The sequence below is a fragment of the Leopardus geoffroyi genome, chromosome D2 (genome assembly GCF_018350155.1).
Source record: "Leopardus geoffroyi isolate Oge1 chromosome D2, O.geoffroyi_Oge1_pat1.0, whole genome shotgun sequence".
NCBI classification, from domain to species: domain Eukaryota; kingdom Metazoa; phylum Chordata; class Mammalia; order Carnivora; family Felidae; genus Leopardus; species Leopardus geoffroyi.
In genome coordinates this window covers 50,202,339-50,222,385 of record NC_059334.1, presented here as the reverse complement: position 1 = coordinate 50,222,385, position 20,047 = coordinate 50,202,339, and the positions used below count along the sequence as shown (strand labels likewise).

Here is a 20,047-nt window from a genome sequence, read left to right as displayed (position 1 = left end):
GAGCAGCCAAACAGCTTCAGGGTGAGCCCCCTACAGGAGTAACCCCCCAACCAGTCCCTGAAGGGCAGCCTAGACAGGAGCTACACTGGGCCCTCAGAGCTGTCAGACCCAGGGCTGGGGAGATGCTCATCGGCTGCAGAGGCAGGAAACGCAGCTGTAGCATTTTCGGTGCTGGGCAGAGGGGCAGGAGGGCAGTCTGAGAGTACTAAGGGAGTCCCAGATAAACTCACAGAACATGCCAGGTACACTCCATGGATGGGTGTCTCATAATTACTGTGAGATTGGCTGGAGGGTAGGGGGGAACAGGGATGTTGGTGCCCCAGCAATGGAGACTTCTGTCTCCACTTTCAAAGTTTTATCATCTCAGGAGTGTAGAAGTCAGAGCCTCAGGAAGCACTGTGGGTCCAGAGAAGGGACAGTGTCACCCCACCCATATGGGCCATGCAGCACTTACCCGGCACACCTCGGTGGCCACTAGCATGCTAAGGCAGTTGAACCAGTTGTCATAGGCCTCCAGGCTATAGGTCTTGGTCAGGTCCCCTCGGCACTGGGAGAAACACAACAGGTCACAGGGAACCTGAGGACCCTGCCAGCAGCTGCTGCCCCAGCCCTAACCCCAGAAATGAGCAGGAACCATGGCCAAAAGAGATTGAAAGTGATGGTGGGGTGTGGGCAGCTGACAGGTCCAGGTCTCCCAGGATGCCCCATCCCCAGCCTCCTGGGAACAGTGGCCCCCTTCCAGTATGCAGCACCCTGAATAGCTGTCTGCTGACCCCTTGGGGCAGGCACCAGGCCACACCCCTAACATTTGGTTGTAAGGCCCCCACCCTGCATAGGTATAGGTGCTAGGCCCACCCTAAGGCCACCACAGAGCACACAGCAGCCCCTCACCCGGTGCTTGTCCCGAGAGTCCATGTGGCTGACGATCTGCATCAGGTCCTCAGGGTGAATGCTGCTGACCCTCTCCTAGGATGAGCGAGGAGGTAGCACAGGAGGGGGTGATGAACCTGCCATTCTCCGGCAGGCCCCCCACTCGGGGTATAGGCCATGTTTAGAGTAGCTGTGAAGACCTTTCTGCAGGGGTGTACTACAGGCCCTCCTTGATTAGAGCACCCAGTCAGTGGGCAGGCCCTGAAATGCACCCCAGGGGTCTGCAAGACCCTCCCCTCCCAGGGCTTCATAGGATGAGGTGGAAGTCTTGGGGGCAGTGGCTCCTAGGTGCAGGGTACCTTCTCAGCCCAGGGCATAGGCAAGATGAGGTGACAGGGCAGGGGAACAGGCCCTCCCCCTCTAAACCTTTCACCTCCTGGGCCAGTCCCCATCACCCCAGCCCCTCCCCTATACATGGGGTTGCTGTGATCCCAGGGACCCAGGAGCTGACAAGTGAGCTTCACCTGACACCCCAGTCTGACCAGCAGGGAAGGCCCTGCAGCACTATGTTGAGAAAGATGCTGGGGGTCCAGCATTGGTGAGTGCACCCCCGCCCCCCTGCCAGGCAGGGCACAATGAAGCACTGACCAGCTCGATATGAGTCAGCTGCTGGGCCAGCACCAGGGGGTCGCAGCACACGCCCAGGATGTCCTTCTGAGTGGCTGGCGGCTTAGTCTTGAGGACAGACCCTTTGTCCATCGCCGGTGAGCGAAGCTTGTCCCGCAGCTCCTGAAGCTGGCTCCGGGCAGCCAGCGACAGCAGCAGGCTCTGTGTCATTTGGGCAATGGCCTTCTTCACTGTGCCATTCTCCTGTGGAGGTCAGGGGACAACAAAGGTGCAGGTGTGGGTCGGCAAGGCCACCACCTCTCCAGAGAAACCCATTTCCTCTCCAGGGATGTGCCCGACTTTGAATGCACTTCCCTACTAAAACCTGCCATGAGTGTTTGGGCTTTTGAAGGTAGAATGGAACACAATGTGGGCTTCTCTGAGTACTGTGGAGGAGGGTGGCTCAGCTGGCTGTCCTGTGGGGATGGGAACGGAGGGCCAGGGCAGGGCCAGGGGTAGTCTTCTGGGTCTGAAAACCATGGTTTTCCTAATGCTGTCCAGCTGAAATACTCCTGGCCTCCCCACAGCAGGGAGGAGAGCATCTGGAAGGGCTTCCTCTAGGACCAGGAACCTTTGCTCTCTGGGTGGGAGCAGCCCCCCGAACTCTCCCTGGGCTTTCTGAGCCCTCCAGCCAGATAGAAACTGCTGAGCACACAGAGCACTTTCATTGTGGAGGCCCAGCCAGCCAGGTTTCCTGTCTCCGCAGAAGGCCAGGAGGGAGCTGGGAGCCAGAGATGTAGACAGGCTCTTAAAACCTCTTACTAGGTCCCCACTCCACTCATCCCAAGCCCAGGAAAGGTGGGGCCTGGGCTCATTCCAGCCCGTCACTCGGGACACAGGGTTTCCCACATGCAGAAGATGCCAAGGGCAAGTCTGGCCCATTGCTGGACAGCTGAGCAGTCTTGTGGGGAGGGGCAAAAATGGAGCCATCCAGCAGTTGTCTTGGGAGGATGACCGCATAGAGGACCACATACAGAGCTGTCCCTGAAGACCTATCCTCCTGTGAGAGTAGACCCCCCTTCCCCAGACACATACCCAAGGGGTTCTGCCAGGGTCTAAGGAAGACCTCACCTCATCACACTGCGTGACCCGGTGGGTAATGGCCTTCAGTTCAGCCATGGCCTTCTCATCCTGAAAGTCGTAGGGGAAGGCTTCTGTCCACTCCTTTAACAGCTGCACAATCTTGGCTGAGAAGGACTTCAGCTTGGCCTGGGGTGGCAGGGTGTAAAGTCACCCTCCAGAGTGGGTACAAGATGACCAGTGGTACAAGCCTCCCCATCTCCCCCAGGTCTGCAACACCCCCACCCCCATTATCCCTCGTGGGACCTGCTCCCCAGCCCCATGCTGGGACGAGGGTTCCAGAGAAGGACATCCCCACTCTGTCTACCTGTGGCTTTGTTGTACCTGCTTGGTTTCATATTCCCCCTTATGTCAGCATTCTTTTTCACTTAAATTTATTTTCAAAAAACTTGTCCTCTCATAACCATGACATAGAAAACTAGTTTCCTTTGCTGTAATTAGAAGTTAGCCATTTAAAATGACAACAACAATGAAAACCAAGGAAAATTATTAAAAATCAGAGACTCTCAGGGCACCTGGGTGACTCAGTCGGTTGGGCATCCAACTCTTGATTTCTGCTCGAGTCATGATCTCATAGTGTGTGGGTTCAAGCCCCGCATCGAGCTCTGTACTGGCAGCGCGGAGCCTGCTTGGAGCTTTGTCTCCCTCTCTCTCTACCCCTCCCCCACTTGCTCTGTATCTCTCTCTCTCAAAAACAAAAATAAAAATAATTTTTTTTTTTTAAGTGAGAGATTCTTGCCTGCCCCCTCCCAGTTAGCAACAGGTTGGCAAGTGCCAGGAAGGGGTGCAGACAGAGGCATCCCTCTCCAGACCTCCTATCCTTAAAGACGGGCTGGGCACCCCTGCCGTCACCCTGGGTCCACACACCGGTAAGGCCTGAGAAGGATGTGCCAAATGCTTGGCCGCAGTATCCCAGCGGGTCTTCAGGGCCCAGCCCCACACTGTCCCACACACACACATGTGCCCACACCCCTCCTGTGCCCACCACAGCTCCCCAGCACTGACCAGCTCCCTGCCTGCCCAACCTGGACTGTTCTAGCTGCCCTGTGGGCCTCTCACCACCCTACACCCCCACTTCTTTTTGCCCACATCTGCCCCCACCCCTGCTGAGCTGCCTCCAACCTGCCTGATTCTGGCCATGTCCCCAGCTGGTCCCCGAGTGATGGCTTCCCATGCCTTGGGGAGCCTCTCCCAGCTGGCCCCTCACTCCCTGCAGCCACTCCTCCTGGCCAGAGTCCAGTGCAGACGGCATCCAGGAGGCCTTGCTGATACTTCCCCAGAGGACCACACCCCACACTCAGCAGGAGCTAGAGCCTTGAAGCCCCTCAGAGGCCCTGTGGTGCATGTCACCATGAACACAGGCTGGCGGGTTCGTGCCAGGCTCCTCTTAAGCTTCTGTCTCCATGCTGACCTTCGGCCTATAATTTCATCTCCCCACCCACCCCGCTTGGACTTATTTCCACCTGTCTCTTCAGGAGCCTTTCCTAACCCTCAGGCTGTGCTCAGTGCCTGTCTTCCTGCATCCAGGGACTCCAGGAGCGCATCCCCGCATCCCTCCAACAAGGAGACTCAGTTCACAGGCCTGGGCTGCACACCTGCAGGGGCAGGTGGCCTAGCCTGGTGGAGGGAAGGTAGAGGGGAAAGTCACCAGCAAACAGGGATGGGACATGCTCTGCCACAGCCCAGACTAGGCTCTGCCAGCTCTCTGATGGCACACCGACCACCTGGTCTTCTGCACCAGACCCTGGGCTTCTAAAAGTCTCATCTGAAGCACATGCCCCCAGGGACAGCCTATGGTTTCTTGACTATCCCGGCTGCCCAAAGCCTGGCTCAAGAAGAGACAGCAGGGGCAGAGAGCCCCATTTGAGTCACTGCAAACCACTCTGAGCAGGAGTCAGCCTGCGAGTGCTGCCACCTGACCCCCACCCCGGAGGGGTCAGTGACCCAGGTCCCACTGCCAGCTTTTCTACCAGCGGGGGGTCCCGGCACTGACCAGGATTGCTGGCAGAGCTGTCTGCCGTGGCTCTCTCCTGGAAAGGGGTGTGAATGCCCACCAAGAGCAGTTACTTTCAGCATCCCATGAAGAGTACTCGGCTCTGTGTGCACCCCATGCCAAATGGGGCGCCATGCCCCAGGCGCACGCACCCCATGCTGCTCTGCCAAGGAGGCCAGAGACCAGCCAATCTGCCCCATCAGGGAGGGCCCCCTGCTGGGCTCAGCCAGACCTGACCTGCCAGAAGCACGGAGACAGGCAGCACCCATCTGCTCCTTTACCTTCTCAGATCCGGTCTCCAGCTGCTGCCTCTGCTCCAAGCAGATCTGCCCCACACGGGCCAGCAGGTCATGAGGGGGGATGAAGACCCGGGAGCTCAAGAGAAATGTAAAGATGTATGTCCTCTGAAGAAGAGACAGGGAGAGGGGATGAAGAGGAGGTCGGGCCTGTGCCACCCCCTCCAGCTATGGTCACAGCCTGTCTAGCCACCTGCAGCTATGGTCACAGCCTGTCTAGCCACCTGCCGGGCCCAACAGCACCATCCAGCAGCCATGCCTTCTCCTGCATGGTTTACTCCACCTTGAACGTCCTTCCTTTTCTCTCACTGCCACCCAAATTCCTGCCTCCCTTGCAAAGCACAGATCAAACCCCATTTCCCTGCAGCTCCTGGAGGCTTTCCCAGACAAGCTCAGCTCCCAGCAGTCTTGCTCTGCTGGGATTCTCCCCCACCCTCCGTCCTACCCCATGGTGGGAGCTAACACCCAAACCTGGATGTTGGTGGGACTCTCCCAGCCTGTGTGAGCCCATTGCCCAGCCCACAGTGCCTCCAGGGTCAGTCTCCAAGCCTTCTTATCCAGATCCTTACTGGTCTTGCCAATGGCGGGCAGAGTGGGGCATTTTTGGACCCAGCACCCAGCGTCAGGGACTGTCACAAGCCCCTGTGCTAACAACCAGCTCTGGGCCTTATGTCCACCTGCTGTACCAGGGCCCCTCTGGCCCACATCCATGTGCCCCTGTCCCTGGGCTGTGTGGTACAGTTTCTGAAGGGCCCTCATGATCTGGACTAAAAGGTGTCAGGGAACAGGGCCCAGGGCCAAGGGTTCTCTGAGGCCTTTTGTCTGACATGGGTCAGCACCTGGGAGACCTTCACACTGGCTCCTGCCTGCAGACAGGTTGGACCTAGGAGTGCGGCAAGATGCTTGAAGCTCTCCTGGGGACTCTACCCCTACATGGGTGCTGCAGGCTGGGGGGCCTGGGACCCTTTGCCCTCACCCTGGGCCCAGGGGCAGGTCTTCCTTGTTGCAGCCCAAAGCAAGTGGGCCGTGTTTGCTGGGAAGCGCAGGCCTTGCAGATCAGGCCTCAAGGCCTCGGGCCCTCACTGCCCCCCCTGCAGCCTTCAGACGCCACTTGAGGAGATCCTCCTGGGAACAGCAGGGGTTCCTCCAACCCCCAACAGACTTCCCATGCCCTGTCCCCAGGCTGTGTAGCATGGGTGCTCAGGGATCCCAGCTGCGTGGTGGCCCCCTTCTAAACAGATGGCTCAGAAGTGTGATGAATGTCACCCAGGCATCACACCTTGGAGTTCCTAGCCAAGGCAAGAAGAGAAGCCAGGGAGGAGCTGTGCATTTCCAAGGAGCACAGAGACTCGCTGGTGTGTGCGTGCATCCCCAGCTGCCCACATACACAGGAGAGGGGGACAGTGGGGGGAGGGAGGGAACCCAGGAGCTTGGCAGAAAAGCTGATGCCCAGCTGGACTCTGCCGGCCCTACCTCTGCACTACCACCCCTTTACTCTCTCCTGGAAAGCAGGGGGTGATCCCAGGGCATAGTGTCTGGGGGAGAACACTGGGTAACAGCTGAGGAGGCCCCTCGGGACACACCTAAAAGAGAAGTAGCTCCTCCCACAAGGCCACAGAACAGTTCTGGGGTTGGAGGTGCCAGCCCCTGGGAGGCTGATGCTCTGCCCTAGGCTTCTTCAGGAGACCTGCCCCTCAGCTGCAGTGTCTGCACCACCAATTCCAGCCCCAGCCCAGCTTTGGGAGGGTTTTCAAGTAGCATGGAGTAGACAGCCCCAGGAGGAAGGTAGGAGGCCTGACGTGTTGGGGGGGGGGGGGGGTTGTGCCAGGAACACCCAGAAACTGAGTTGGCTCCAGCACCATTGGATAAAAGCTGGAGAGTGGATGGGGGCAATTCCTCCCCGACCCTCCCATGCAAGCCTGTGTCAGACGCCAAGGCCAGCAAGCACAGCTCTGTCCTCAGGAGGGAGGGGGCACCTGGAAGGGGACTCTTGCAGCCTGGCCCTCCAAAGAGAGCAGGCAGGCCCAAGACCACTGCTGCTAAGAGATGTGCCCTCTCAGAGGCAAAAGGGAAGCCACATATGACAAGGGAACTCTTTCTGCCTGTTCTAAGAACGTACCAGTGGCATCTTGAAATGAAGAGGGGGATCCGAATTGTAGCGGAAGGCCAGTCCTGCCCACGCAGGCATGTGCCGTGGGGTCTGCATGCTGGCTGGGCATGGCGGGGCTGTCCCTCTTTATTCTGGACCATGGCATTTCATGCACAAAACAAACTTCCCAGCTGGGTGGACCCTCACCAGGACCCCAAGGCTCCAGTCTTACTCCTTAGACTCTTCCCTAAGGACCCTGTTCAGAACTCTGACCCCTGTTCCACCCCTTGTGTATCTGCTTCCTTGTGCCACCAAGGCTATCTCCCAGCTGCCTGGGGTCAGCAGGGACGTCACTGCAGATTCCTCTCCCCTGCAGAGGCAGGAGGGCAGAGCAGGAGGTAGGGCTGAGACTCCCTGATGGCCTGCCTCTCCCCTGTTGCTCTGTCCAGCTCTGTCTGGGCCTCCCTTCCCATCCCCGAAGCAGCTGCCCCTGGAACCTAGGTGACCCCGAACAGTCCCACCCATCTCCAGGCCCCAGGCACTTACATCCGGGTAATAGTCCACTGTGGGGACCAGGTGCTCCATCAAAGCCTCTAGGGACCCAGAGATGAGGCGTCCCTCTTGGAAGACGAGGTCCCCAGAGCTGCTGGCCCCACTTCCTCGCTCCCCCATGCCGGGCAGCACCTGTCCACTACAGCTGGGCCCAAGTATGCTGGAGAAGACGACGGACGTCTGGGGCATAGTTTCCTGGGAGAGAAGAAAGAGGCGTCACAGGCCTGGTCACCCGCAGCCTGAGTGCAGGTGCACAGTGAGAGCCCCAGCAGGGCCAGGAGGGGCACCCCACCCAAGGGTGGGCATTGAATGGCAGCTCAGATGGGCAGGCAGATTCCTCAGCAGCCCTACATTCACTGAGTGTCTGAGAAATATTTCTTGAACACCTGCTCCACGCATACCAGGCCTCATTCCTAGAACCTAGACACACAGAACCCTGCCTCCTGGGGTCACATCCCAGTGGAAGAAGAGAAACTATGGAGAAAAACAATGCCCATAGGAAAAGGATCTGGAGCATTTCGGGGTGGTCACGGCAGCCTCAGGTAAGATGGTGTTAGTCATGCAGCTGCCCGGAATAAGAAAGGAACATTCTAGGTATAAGAGACAGCAGATGCAAAGGTCCTGAGGCCAGTGTGTGTGTGGAGGGAAGGAGCAGGAAGAGTGGTCTGAGTAACAAGCCAGACCCTGCACAGTGTGGGCCAGGGGGCCATGTGCTATTCCTCTGAGACAGGAGGCATGGAAGCTCTGAGCACAAGAATGACTTGACTCAGGGTGAATGTCACTATTTCTGCTATGCGGAGACCCAGCAAGGAAAGGGTCGCAAAACCAATTGGTGGGTTTTGCCATAACCCAGGGAGGGATTGCTCAGGTCAGGGGGTAGCAGAGGAGGGGAGCAGGGTCAACTCCAAATGCTGCGAAAAATGGTCTCAGGCCTGAGTGATTGATCAGCACGGGAAAGGACGTGAGAGTGGGGTTTGGAGAAAGATCTGGAACTTCATTTTGACATGCTACATGTGAAGTGCCCATTAGATGCACATGTCAGACAGCAGTCTTGGGGGTGCTCAGTGGTCCCACAGTGGCCTGGCCTGGTATGGCCAGGAGGCTGAGGGTGCCCACCTCACCCTGCAGCAGAGCCTCTTAGTGGAAGTCCTCACGAGGTCTACAAGAGTCTGCAGCCCTCCTGGGCCTCAGTTTCCCCTTGCCCAGGGGGCGGCACCTGGGAGGTGCTGCGTGGGGATCAGAGTGAGGAGCGTTTGCCAGCCTGAGGCCTCCGAAGCTAGTGCCCACGAGTCTACTCTCCCTCCTGCCGGCCAGAGTAGCCTGCCCTGCTAGCTTGACCAGCCTCATCCTCTCCCCACTTAGAGGGCAGGCTAGGCTGGAGTAGAGCAGGGCCTTCCTGCGCCCTCTCCCACGTCGGGAGAGCACTGGTGAGCAGGCACAACCACCCCAGCACCTCCATCCCCAGGCCACCACGCTGCCCTGCCTCCCAGGGGCGGAGGCTACCTCCTCGTGCTTAGGGGCCTGGGAAGTGCACACACTCTCCTTGGGCTCCCGCAGCCCTGAGCACTCACCTTGCTCCTGCTGCTGTGCTGCTCCCAGCCCTAGCCTGCTTTCTGACTCAACCTGGGGCAAGCTTCTGAGCCACTGTGGCCTCAGTTTCCCCACTGTGCAGAGCAAACAGTAGCCATAATTATTTTACTGCCATGAGAGGGGCAGTGAGGTGTCTACACAAGCAGATCTGACTTCCAGGCCACAGCACATCAGCCGTGCTTCGCATGAGAGAAAAGGGGCACTCGGCCCAAACGACCTGGCTTCCCTGCCACACACACACCTGAAGGTTGCCTTGGAATTCTCACAAAAATCCTTCGTAAGGAGAGTAAGAACTCAAGGAAAGCCCCCGAGGTTGAGGTGTCCGTGGTCCCCAGGCTCAGCTGCCTCACTTGGGGATGGGGTTTCAGACTCACAGAACACTCTCCTCAACACGTTAGAATGCAGATTCTCAGGCCCTGCCAAGTCAGAAACTCAGGGATGGCCCTTGATCTGTACCTTGACAAGCTGTCTGAGGGGTTTCTGAGGCTGCCCGAGTCAGTCAGGGAGCTACTGACTTGGGTAAACCCTTCATTTTTCAGATAATGAAATAGTGGAAAGAACTCAACTGAAGAAATCCTAAGAGTCCCAAGTGCAGCCAAGGTGTCACCACCTCCAGGAAGCCTCCCTGGGTTAATCCCTAGACTGCTGACTGCAGGACTGATCATTTGCTTTCGTGCTCTCCTGCCTAGCCAGAACCCAGCCCATTAACCATTTGTGGGATAGAATGACAATGGTGGGCTCCCCAGCAATCCTTATCAAAATAACACCAGCATTCTTCACAGAGCTAGAACAAACAATCCTAAAATTTGTATGGAACCAGAAAAGACCCCAAATAGCCAAAGCAATCTTGAAAAAGAAAAGCAAAGCTGGAGGCATCACAATTCCGGACTTCAAGCTGTATTGCAAAGCCGTCATCATCAAGACAGTATGGTACTGGCACAAAAACAGACACATAGATCAATGGAACAGAATAGAGAACCAAGAAATGGACCCACAAACATATGGCCAACTAACCTTTGACAAAGCAGGAAAGAATGTCCAATGGCACAAAGACAGTCTCTTCAGTGAATGGTGCTGGGAAAACTGGACAGCAATGCAGAAAAATGAACCTGGACCACTTTCTTACACCATACATGAAAATAAACTCAAAATGGATGAAAGACCTAAATGTAAGACAGGAAGCCATCAAAATCCTAGAGGAGAAAGCAGGCAAAAACCTCTTTGACCTTGACTGCAGCAACCTCTTACTCCACACGTCTCCGGAGGCAAGGGAAACAAAAGCAAAAATGAACTATTGGGACCTCATCAAAATTAAAAGCTTCTGCACAGCAAAGGAAACAATCAGCAAAACTAAAAGGCAATGAATGGAAAGGAAGAAGATATTTGCAAACGATATACCAGATAAAGGGTGAGTATCCAAAATCTATAAAGAACTTACCAAACTCAACACCCAAAAAACAAATAATCCAGTGAAGAAATCAGCAAAAGACATGAATAGACATTTCTCCAAAGAAGACATCCAGATGGCCAACCGACACATGAAAAAATGCTCAACATCACTCATCATCAATCAAAACCACAATGAGATACCACCTCACACCAGTCAGAATGGCTAACATTAACAATTCAGGCAACAGCAGATGTTGGTGAGGATGCGGAGAAAGAGGATCTCTTTGGCACTGCTGGGTGGGAATGCAAACTGGGGCAGCCACTCTGGAAAACAGTATGGAGGTTCCTCAAAAAACTAAAAATAGAACTACCCTACAACCCAGCAATTGCACTACTAGGCATTTATCCACGGGATACAGGTGTGCTGTTTCGAAGGGACACGTGCACCCCCAAGTTTATAGCAGCACTATCAACAATAGCCAAAGCATGGAAAGAGTCCAAATGTCCATCGATGGGCGAATGGATAAAGAAGATGTGGTATATATATACAATGGAGTATTACTCGGCAATCAAAAAGAATGAAATCTTGTCATCCGCAACTATGTGAATGGAACTAGAGGGTATTAGAGCAAAATTAGAGAAAGACAAACATATGACTTCACTCATATGAGGACTCTAAGATACAAAACAGACGAACGTAAGGAAAGGGAATATGATAATATAATATAAAAACAGGGAGGGGGACACAACATAAGAGACTCTTAAATATGGAGAACAAACAGAGGGTTCCTGGAGGGGTTATGGGAGGGGGGATGGGCTCAATGGGTAAGGGGCATTAAGGAAGCTACACCTGAAATCATTGTTGCACTATAGGCTAACTAACTTGGACGTAAATTTAAAAATAAATAATTTAAAAACATTTTAAGTATATTTTCAAAGCACAGTTTTGCTACAAAACGTGAAGAAAAAAAAAAAGTGGGCTCCCCAGGCACCCTGACGCCCTCAGCTGCTCTTCTGTGCCATTGCTGGCTCCCAAGGGGACCTAAGTGCCAATCCTTCACCTGAGGCCCATGCACTACGGGGGGTCTTCCCCAAGATCACACAGTTCCGGGTTCAAAAGGTGACCCAACAATGGTCACCTTGGTGAGTTGGGCCCCAAGATTCTTGGTCACAGAGATGGCGTTTTCCTGAGCCGCCAGCCCCTCCCACCTCAGGGGCAGCAGGGGCTCCGGTCAGGAGGGGCTATGGGCAGGCATGCTCAAATACTCCACTAACTCTCACGGCCGGTGCCAGATCCCACACAAAGCAAGGCCACCCTGTGTCCAGCCTGCAGGGAGACCCACCCCAGGGCTAGGGAGGCTGCCTCGAGCCAGCCTGGGGATTCAGCACCACCCCCTGCTGCCCAAGACGGACCAGCAAGCCAAGGAGGCCAGGGTGCTGAGCTCTGTGCTGGACAGCAGTCCACAGCTGCACCCTGGGGAGCCTCAGCACTCACTGTCACTATGGACAGGTAAGGGACAGAAGTTCAGGGTGGTCACCTGCCCCGGGAGGGTGGGGCCCAGTCCATGTGTCCCAGGCAGCCGCTGGACTGTGCTTCCCCCCGACCCTGGCCAGCCCAGGAATTATCACACCGTTACTCCCCCAGGGCTCCCTGCCCTCATGGGGGCCTCAGTCCTCCAGTGACTGCATCCCACCCATGTCCTGCCCATCACAGCCCAGAAGGCCACAGGAAGGAGCAGCCAGGAGGGGCCCATCTCTTCGGCTTGGGGTGGTGGCCCTTCCTGCAGCATCTGGGCTGAGGACCCCATAACTGGACTCCCCAACTGCACAAGATCCCATATTGCTCACTTTTCAATGACATCAATATAAGTGTACGTAAATGCACAGAAACATGTGGCCGTCCATGACCACACTAGTTACAGAGTTTACTGCAAGGGAGCTGGACAAGGAGGAGACTTCCACTTTCCTTCTACACATTTGTAAACTATTTGGTAACTTTTCTAAATGGCACATCTATTTTGTCAGTGTTAAAGTAACTTTGTTTATCAGTACAAAGAGGCTGAGTTTTGAGATCAGCAGTTTTTATAAAGGCCTGTTAAAGAGGCTGGGCCTGTGAATGGAAGCGGTCACTGCCACGGGGCACCTTCCAGGCAGGGCCCACAGGGGCTACGTGGGATGGCCCCAGCGTCTACCCTGCCCTGGGACCCACCCAGAGACGCTGCCTGGGGCTGGGTCTCCATGACCTGGTGTCCTGCCCACATGTCCTCCTCTGTCCCCTCCTCTGTGCCCTGAGCCCGTGGGCCTCTCAGAGCCCCTTCTCTGCCCCCACTCAGTCCCTAGCGGAGCCTCCCCCACCAGCCCTGGGCACTGAGGCGTTTCTGGGCTCCGTGCCGAGTGGGCAGGGATTTAGGGCACCCTCAAGTTTGAATCCCACTCTTCAATGGCCAGCTCCTGGCCCCTGGACAAGTGTCCCTAGCCTCAATTTCTCCAGCCATTAAATGGGGATGAGGGTGACCCCTGCCGAGCCCCCTGCTCGCTTCTGCCGGCCACCCCCACCTGGCCCCGTGGTCCCTTCTGTTCTTGCCCATGGGCTCCTCCTCCCAATCCCAGCACCAGCAGGCATCGCGATCACTGGCCACACCCCTGTGTGTCCTCCGCACCCCTCCTCAGGAAAGGGCCCGAGTGGCGCCTCCAGGATACCTGGGCTCCTGTCTCGGTGGGGAACACACGGCAAGCGCAAGCATAATAAGAAACGATACGCTCTGACTACCTCACACGAGCCATCAGGGACACTAATGCCAGCACCAAGTCAGCTCATTAATCCTCACAAGCCTCACAAAACCCGTTATTCTCCATCTGCGGCAGAAGAGGACAAGGCACAGAGAGACTAAGCAACTGGCGCAGGTCACACAGCTAGATTGCTGCAGGGCCAGGATGGCAACGAAGGCAGTCAAGGGGACCTGAATCTGAGCCTGGCTCGGCCACTGGCAGCTTGTCAGGATCCTCGACCTCCCAGAGCCTTAATCTCCCCATCTGTGGAATGGGCACAGGGTGCACTACTTCAGAGATTTGCAGGGAGGATGAAACGGGCACTTGGGTAAAGCATAGCACAGCAGACATGGGATCGCCTCCCCATCCCGGAGGAGCCACCTCCCCAGATACACCTACTCAGCACCCCACACAGGCCATGTGGGTCGTCTGGGACAAAGGAGCACTGGATTCTTGTAGACACGCAGGCCCCCAGAGGCCTCAGCGAGCCCGGGCCTACACGGATGCTCCAGAGCGGGTGCCAGCGCGTCAGCACCACCGGGGGGCTTGTGGGAGTGCGCTCATCCTGAGCCAGGACTCACCCTTTCTCGGGAGATTTAGGTCCTCTTCTAAAGTATCGCCGCTGCTTCGAGTGGGGCCCAACCAGCAGGACCTTCACCTGGCGGCTCACTAAGATGTAGGACCTGGAATCCCAGCCCAGGCCTGCCGGCTCAAGGCTACGTTTCTTTTTTTTTTTTTTTTTTTTTTTAATTTTTTTTAACGTTTTATTTATTTTTGAGACAGAGCATGAACAGCGGAGGGGCAGAGAGAGAGGGAGACACAGAATCGGAAGCGGGCTCCAGGCGGGGCTCGAACTCACGGACCGCGAGATCGTGACCTGAGCTGAAGTCGGACGCTCAACCGACGGAGCCACCCAGGCGCCCCTCAAGGCTACGTTCCTGAGGACACACTTGTCCCTTTGAGAGCGTTAGCCTGCAGGTGAGCCAGCTTCCCCTAGGTCAGTGCTGCGGCTGGACACCAGAACCACGCGGGTCTTTAAAAAAAAAAAAACACTTTGCCCAGCCCACCCTCCGCCCCAACGATACAGATTTAACTGGCCTGGGGTACGGTCCACGCACTGGTGGTTTTTCAGAGCTTTCCAGGTGAATATGGGAGCAGGAGGCACAGGGAGCCCCTCTTCCACCTCTGCTGCCTGTGGCTATGTCCAGACGTGGCTGGAGGCTGTGGACACTGGGAGGAGAGCTCTGGGAGCTTCCTGAGGCCAGGCCCCGGGGGTGGGGAGGATGGAACTGGGCCGGGCCAGCTTTCCACACCAGCTTCCTCCACACCAGTTCTAGGTCCTGAGACTGGAACCCGCACCTCTGCTCCCAGTCAGCTGGGGCCAACCCGGACTCACACCCAGCCTCCTCCGACTCTCTGCAGCCCCTCCTCTGTTCAGGCAGGAAGGCGAGCACCTTCTAGTTAGAGCCGCACTCAGCTCCCGGTGAGGCAGGTGAAAGTGGTTCACCATCTCCTGGAAGCTGGGCCTTGAGAGCTTCCCACCTACCTCACAGGGCCAGGTGGGCACAAGGGCAGGCCCACGTGCACAGGTACCCAGGTGCTCCTGCTCAGGGGAGACCCGGCCCTGAGTTTAGAGACAGCAGCCATGTGCCAGCGCTTGCCCATTCCATGCCTGGTTTTACTTGGCTCTCTGGGGGCACCATCTATGGAGGAGGGGAGTCCTGCCTGCTTCTGGGCCCCAAGTCTCAAGGGTGCCGGGGTGCCAGGGGAGAGGCCAGGCCACTGCCCCTCCCAGGCAGAGTGGCGCTTTGGGGGCTGGCGTGGGATGGGGGCAGCAGGACGGAGAGGCAGAGTCCGAGGGCCCCTTCGCTACCTGCCAGCGGCAGTGTCCCGCAGGCTGGCCGTAGGTGAGGTGGGCCAGGCGGGCAAAGCGCTGGGGCAAAGCAACTGGCCCGGCCCAGCTCCATCCTCCCCGCCCCTCCCCCGGGGCCTGGCCTCAGGAAGCTTCTCCCATCTTCCTGCCCTTTCCCACCACGCCCCCTACCACTTTGTTCCATCCAGCACATCTGTGGCTGCTCCCCAAGCAGGAAGTGACTACAGAGGGGCCCCCCCGCAGCTGCCGCTGCTTCAGGGCTCACACCTGCTGCCCCTCCACGGTCCAGTAAGGGACACGACCTTGGGGGACCCTCAGCCCCCTGCAACTCCATCCCTAGAATGCTTCTTGTCTGCACCCCCACCCATGACCACCTGCCCACACCCACCAGCGTCCTTTCATGTGGGCTCAGGTCTGGGACTACAGTGCGAGAGTCCAGAGTGGAGTCGGGAGGCACGCACTGTCTCAACGACAATGGGGAAGCCTCTGAGCTACTCTGAGCCTCAGTTTCCTCCCCTGTCGATTCGGTGTGTAGTTTCTTGTTCCAGGTCCCTGGCAGGGCAGTGGTGAGGGCTACGGAGGCTCATAGGAAAGGAAGGAAGGAGGCTCAAAGGAGGAAATGGAAGCTACCATCCTGTGAGTGGCACCTGATGCCGCTGTGGGCCACCACATCTGTGCTTTGCCTCGATGACACCGGAGTGGCCCGGCGCTGGCTGCCATGGCTTCGAACCCACTACCTCTGGCCTGGGGCCTCACGGCCATCAGCAGACCACACGCCTCCTGCCCTAGGCTGTGGGCTCGCACTGAGGCCATGCGCTGTGGATCCATCCAGGCCCTGTGAACAGCTCAGAAGCCAGGATGTAGCCAGGTTACCCCCCAGGGGCAAACTTGGACCAATGGGACATGGGAGGCAGAGGTAAGCTCCCCTTCCTTACCCCAGATGGACTGTTTGAGATACAGAAGCTTCACAGAGGCTCCCCAAAGACATCAGTGAGACCGACTCCTACAGGAAGGCATCCCCCATATCCATTCACCCCCTCCATCCCTCATGCTTCCCTGGGACCACACTCCCCAGTAAATGCTGGCACATCCGCTCTGGCTCAGGCTCTGATCTCTACGGAAGCCAGGCTTGGAGGAGAGCATCTGTTTGTCTTGTTCCTGCGCCTCCTTCCCATGCCTACAACAGGCACGCGCCTGTGGCCGACTGTCAGATGAGGACACCGGCCCCTGAACTTCACAGTGAGGGTGTGGGAGTGCAGGAGGGGAGAGCGCATGGAACACGGCTTCCAGCCCCGAGCAGGTGCTCACGCACCAGGCAGTCAGAGTCCAGAAAGTAAACGCTGTTGTCTGGGTTCTGCTCAGCCTGGCTGAGGACTGCTTGCACGTGGTCCTCGATCCCTGGGTACCTTCCCACAGCGCAGTCTGGAGCTCTGCGTCAGTGCACCTCAGCCAAAGTACTCAGCTCCTGAGTACTCGCAGCTGCCCCGCGTGTCGCGCACACACACGCAGTTCTAAGGAACACACTGACAAAAGCATCGGCAGCGTGGATGCTGCCTGGACAGAGGGCCCAGGAGAAGAGAGAAGCACAGTGAGCGGGGCAGACGGTCTCAGAGACCTCGAGAGCATAAGTGGCAAGAACGCAGGCAGCCCCAGGGCCACGAGAGACCTGGCAGAGATGGGGAAAGGGTTTCGAGGGGCTTTCTGTAGAAGATTATGAATCAAATTCCCTTTTGAAGCCTCCTAAGAGACGTTAGCTAGAGATCTGAATGCCGCTCGCTGGCACAGTGCTTTTCGATATGGCCCTAGCAGCAAACTCGGGCCTTGAGGGCTCCACGCCCCTCCATCGGGCAGCAAAACAGAGGAGGGCATCTGTTTCCAGCCACACGCGTGCAAAAGCCAGACGCACCCTGGGAGGGACGCACACATCATACCTTCTGTGACCTGGGACACAGATCTTCTTCTCCAGCTGGGCACAAGATGGCCTTCCCAGACCCTGCACCCCACTCGCATCTCCCCCTGACCTCTCCAGGCCCCTGGGAGCTGCAGCTCTGACGGAGGCCCAGGACCTGTTGTGAGCACCCAAATGTGCCCATCGCTCCTCGCCTCCATACGCTGTCATGTCTGCCCAGGCCTGGGTAAGGGCTACACTCCTTCCTGAGTGCCTTTCCTGCTTTCTGTACTGAGACGCCCAGCAAGGCCCCGGGGGAATGGGGGGGGGGGGGGGCACACCGCCCAACGGTCTTGTAAAACACTCCCACAGCTGATGAGCTGATGTCACAAACAATTTACTTGAACATACTTGAGTAAGGAATATAAGTGACATTGACTCTAGAGAAACATCCAGTTGCCACAGTAACCGTATGCAGAGGTGTCCGTGTTTGCAACTGTCCCGGCAGTGCTGTGCACCTTCTGGAGGTGTTCTCATGCCCAGGGTCTGCTCTCATCTGAACTGGCCTTCATCCCTGGCCTCTCAGCCCCAGAGGGAGCCTCCAGTTCACTGCCTCATCCCACAGGGGCTTTACCCTCCCAGCTCTGGGCAGGAAGGGACTCAGGGCAGCCAGGTGGGGGCAGGAGCCTCATCACAGGAGGGGCCATGGCCTGTCCCACCGCTGGGCGCCCTGGGGCTCTCAGGCCTCCTGGCCTCTGATATCCAGCTACCTGCTCCCAACACCAGCTCTGCCCCACAAGGCATCTTCTGGGAAAGAGGAGGCAGGGCTCAACCCCGACCCAGGGCTTTTGCAGGAAACAAGCACTTCCTTCAGCCCAAGAGGGGACTAACAGAAGACCGCCAAAGATAACTGGCTACCCTCAGCCACAGCCAACTTTGCCCCAGTCGATAGTGGGGACGGCAGCCCGCGGAGGGGACGGTATCCTGCATAACAGGACAGGAACAGTGTCAGGCCTCCATTCAACTCTGAAGGAGAAGAACTGGGGCAGGTTCCCAGGGCAGTCAGAACTTTAGGACCTCTTCCAGATCCTGGAGTCTGCAACTCTCGAAATTTCTGAGAAACACAGAAGCAAAAACAAGCTTTCTTTTGACTAACCTTGTTGTACTTCAAGTGTTTGTCATCGGGACTTGGAGGCCGGCCACATGCCGGGCATCACGCGTCTCACTTGATGCAATGCCCCCTAACCCGGCGGGGCGGGGCAGGGGGTGGGGGTGGGGCAGCACAGAGACACCCATTTCTCAGATGAGGACACTGAGTTCACAGCACTTCTATAATGTTGCTCAGGTAGGCAGCGGCGAGTATGTCTGTCCCACAGCCCTGTTCCTTCTCAGGACTGTCACTTCTGCTCACCAGTGTCCCTGTCTGGGGCATGACCCCCTGAGCATCAGATGTAGGCTGAGGCCCTCACCCCGGACACATGGATAAATGCACATTCCCACGGCATTCTGCATATAATTCCAGGGATTGATGGGTTCCCAGAAGCTCATCTATGGTTAAGAATCCCAGCTTCCTGGAAAATGGGGACAAAAATGGCCTTCAGGGCCCATCCTGCACGAGTCCCCAGGGATCTGCCAGGAGGTGGAAGAGGGACCCCGATCGGCCCTTGCCTCTGCCAGGCTTTGCAAGGGGTGCTGCTTTTGGAGGCAGCACATGGGCTTCTATTTTTTAACCTACTCAACAAAAATGAAGCCTATTTTTAGCTCAGCAAGCTGCAGGGCATCACAATTAGCAACTGAAAATTACACATCTTGCCAGTCTCCCCTCTTTTGGCTGGAGGAGAAAGAGAGAGAGAGACAGAGAGACAGAGAGAGACTGGGTGGGGGGACAGAAAGTGCTCCTGGAGGGAGCTGGGTCCATCCTGTGATCCCACAATGGTGGGCCACTTAACCAAGAGGGTAGGATTTGGCAGAGATTTCAGAACGAGTGTATTCATGGAGCTATCTTGGGTTACATCCTGGCTCCAGAAAAATCCAGCCTTAGTAGGAGCAGGCAGGAGCTCCACTGGCACCCAGAGGCCGCATCTGGGGAGAAAACCATGCTGGCTACTTGGACCAGGGCCAGCAACAGCCAGGGCTGGGGAAGAGCACCATGGACCCCATCACCCTTCTAGGGCTGTCTGGTTCTCTGAAATCATTTGCACTGGGGTGGGGGAGGAGGTGAGGTATTCCACAGAGCCCTTCCTCCTTGCCCATCCACCCACCCATCCATCCATCCATCTACCCACCCAGCCAGCCAGCCAGCCATCCACCCACCCACCCACAAATGTTAACGAGGACCTGCCTAGACATTGTAGACCCACCAATGAAGGAAACAAGGCTCTCTGTCCCCACTAAGCCCCCACGGAGCAGGCTGTGGCTGCCATGCATGATGATCCATAGCTGTGGCTGTGATATTAGAGGTCAGCTGGGGATCAGTGCTCTGGAAGAGAAGAGGGTCAGGAGTGTGGGGACAGAGCAGATGGTAACCTAACCAGGCGGAGAGACAGGCCTCCCTGAGGAGGTGAGGTCTGAGCAGACTTGAAGGAGACTTCTGGAAAGGGAAGAGCACTGTAAGCAGAGGGAAGGGCTGGTGCCAAGGCCTCTGGAGCCTTCCATCCCACGTGCCCCGTGGAGAGTCTTCCCTGGAGCATGTCCTCCTTGCTCATTTCCAAACAAATACTTCCTGATCATCTATCTTTCAGCCATGCGGGGCTGCCGTGGGCGGGGTGCCCTCCCTGCCTTCTCCACTGCCTATGTGGGTCTCCAGGGAGACTCTTCTGGCCTTTGTCCAGGATGAGGCACCCCTTCCAGGAGGCCCTCCTGGGATCCGAAAGTGACCCCCCCCCCTTGGGGCACAGACCAGGGAGAGGAATTGGCTGAGGGGACCTTCACTTTACACAGCAGGGAATTCTAAGCAGGAGGTTGCAAGGCAAATCTGTGAATGAAACGTTTG

At 56.9% G+C, this 20,047-nt stretch overlaps 1 protein-coding gene across 6 annotated transcripts in view; it reads right to left on the bottom strand.

Annotated features, from left to right (window-relative positions):
• The window catches only part of RASGEF1A (RasGEF domain family member 1A), an 85,116-nt gene that overhangs the window by 3,332 nt on the left and 61,737 nt on the right, over positions 1 to 20,047 (bottom strand). For all 6 annotated transcript variants that reach the window (XM_045438155.1, XM_045438151.1, XM_045438153.1 and 3 more), the window contains 6 exons: positions 7,541 to 7,741; positions 4,891 to 5,013; positions 2,608 to 2,745; positions 1,519 to 1,740; positions 892 to 966; positions 455 to 547 (listed from right to left, as the gene is read on the bottom strand). In XM_045438155.1, coding sequence (XP_045294111.1) covers positions 455 to 547; positions 892 to 966; positions 1,519 to 1,740; positions 2,608 to 2,745; positions 4,891 to 5,013; positions 7,541 to 7,735 — 846 coding nt within the window. In that variant the 5' untranslated portion in view covers positions 7,736 to 7,741. The remainder of the gene's footprint in view (positions 1 to 454; positions 548 to 891; positions 967 to 1,518; positions 1,741 to 2,607; positions 2,746 to 4,890; positions 5,014 to 7,540; positions 7,742 to 20,047) is intronic.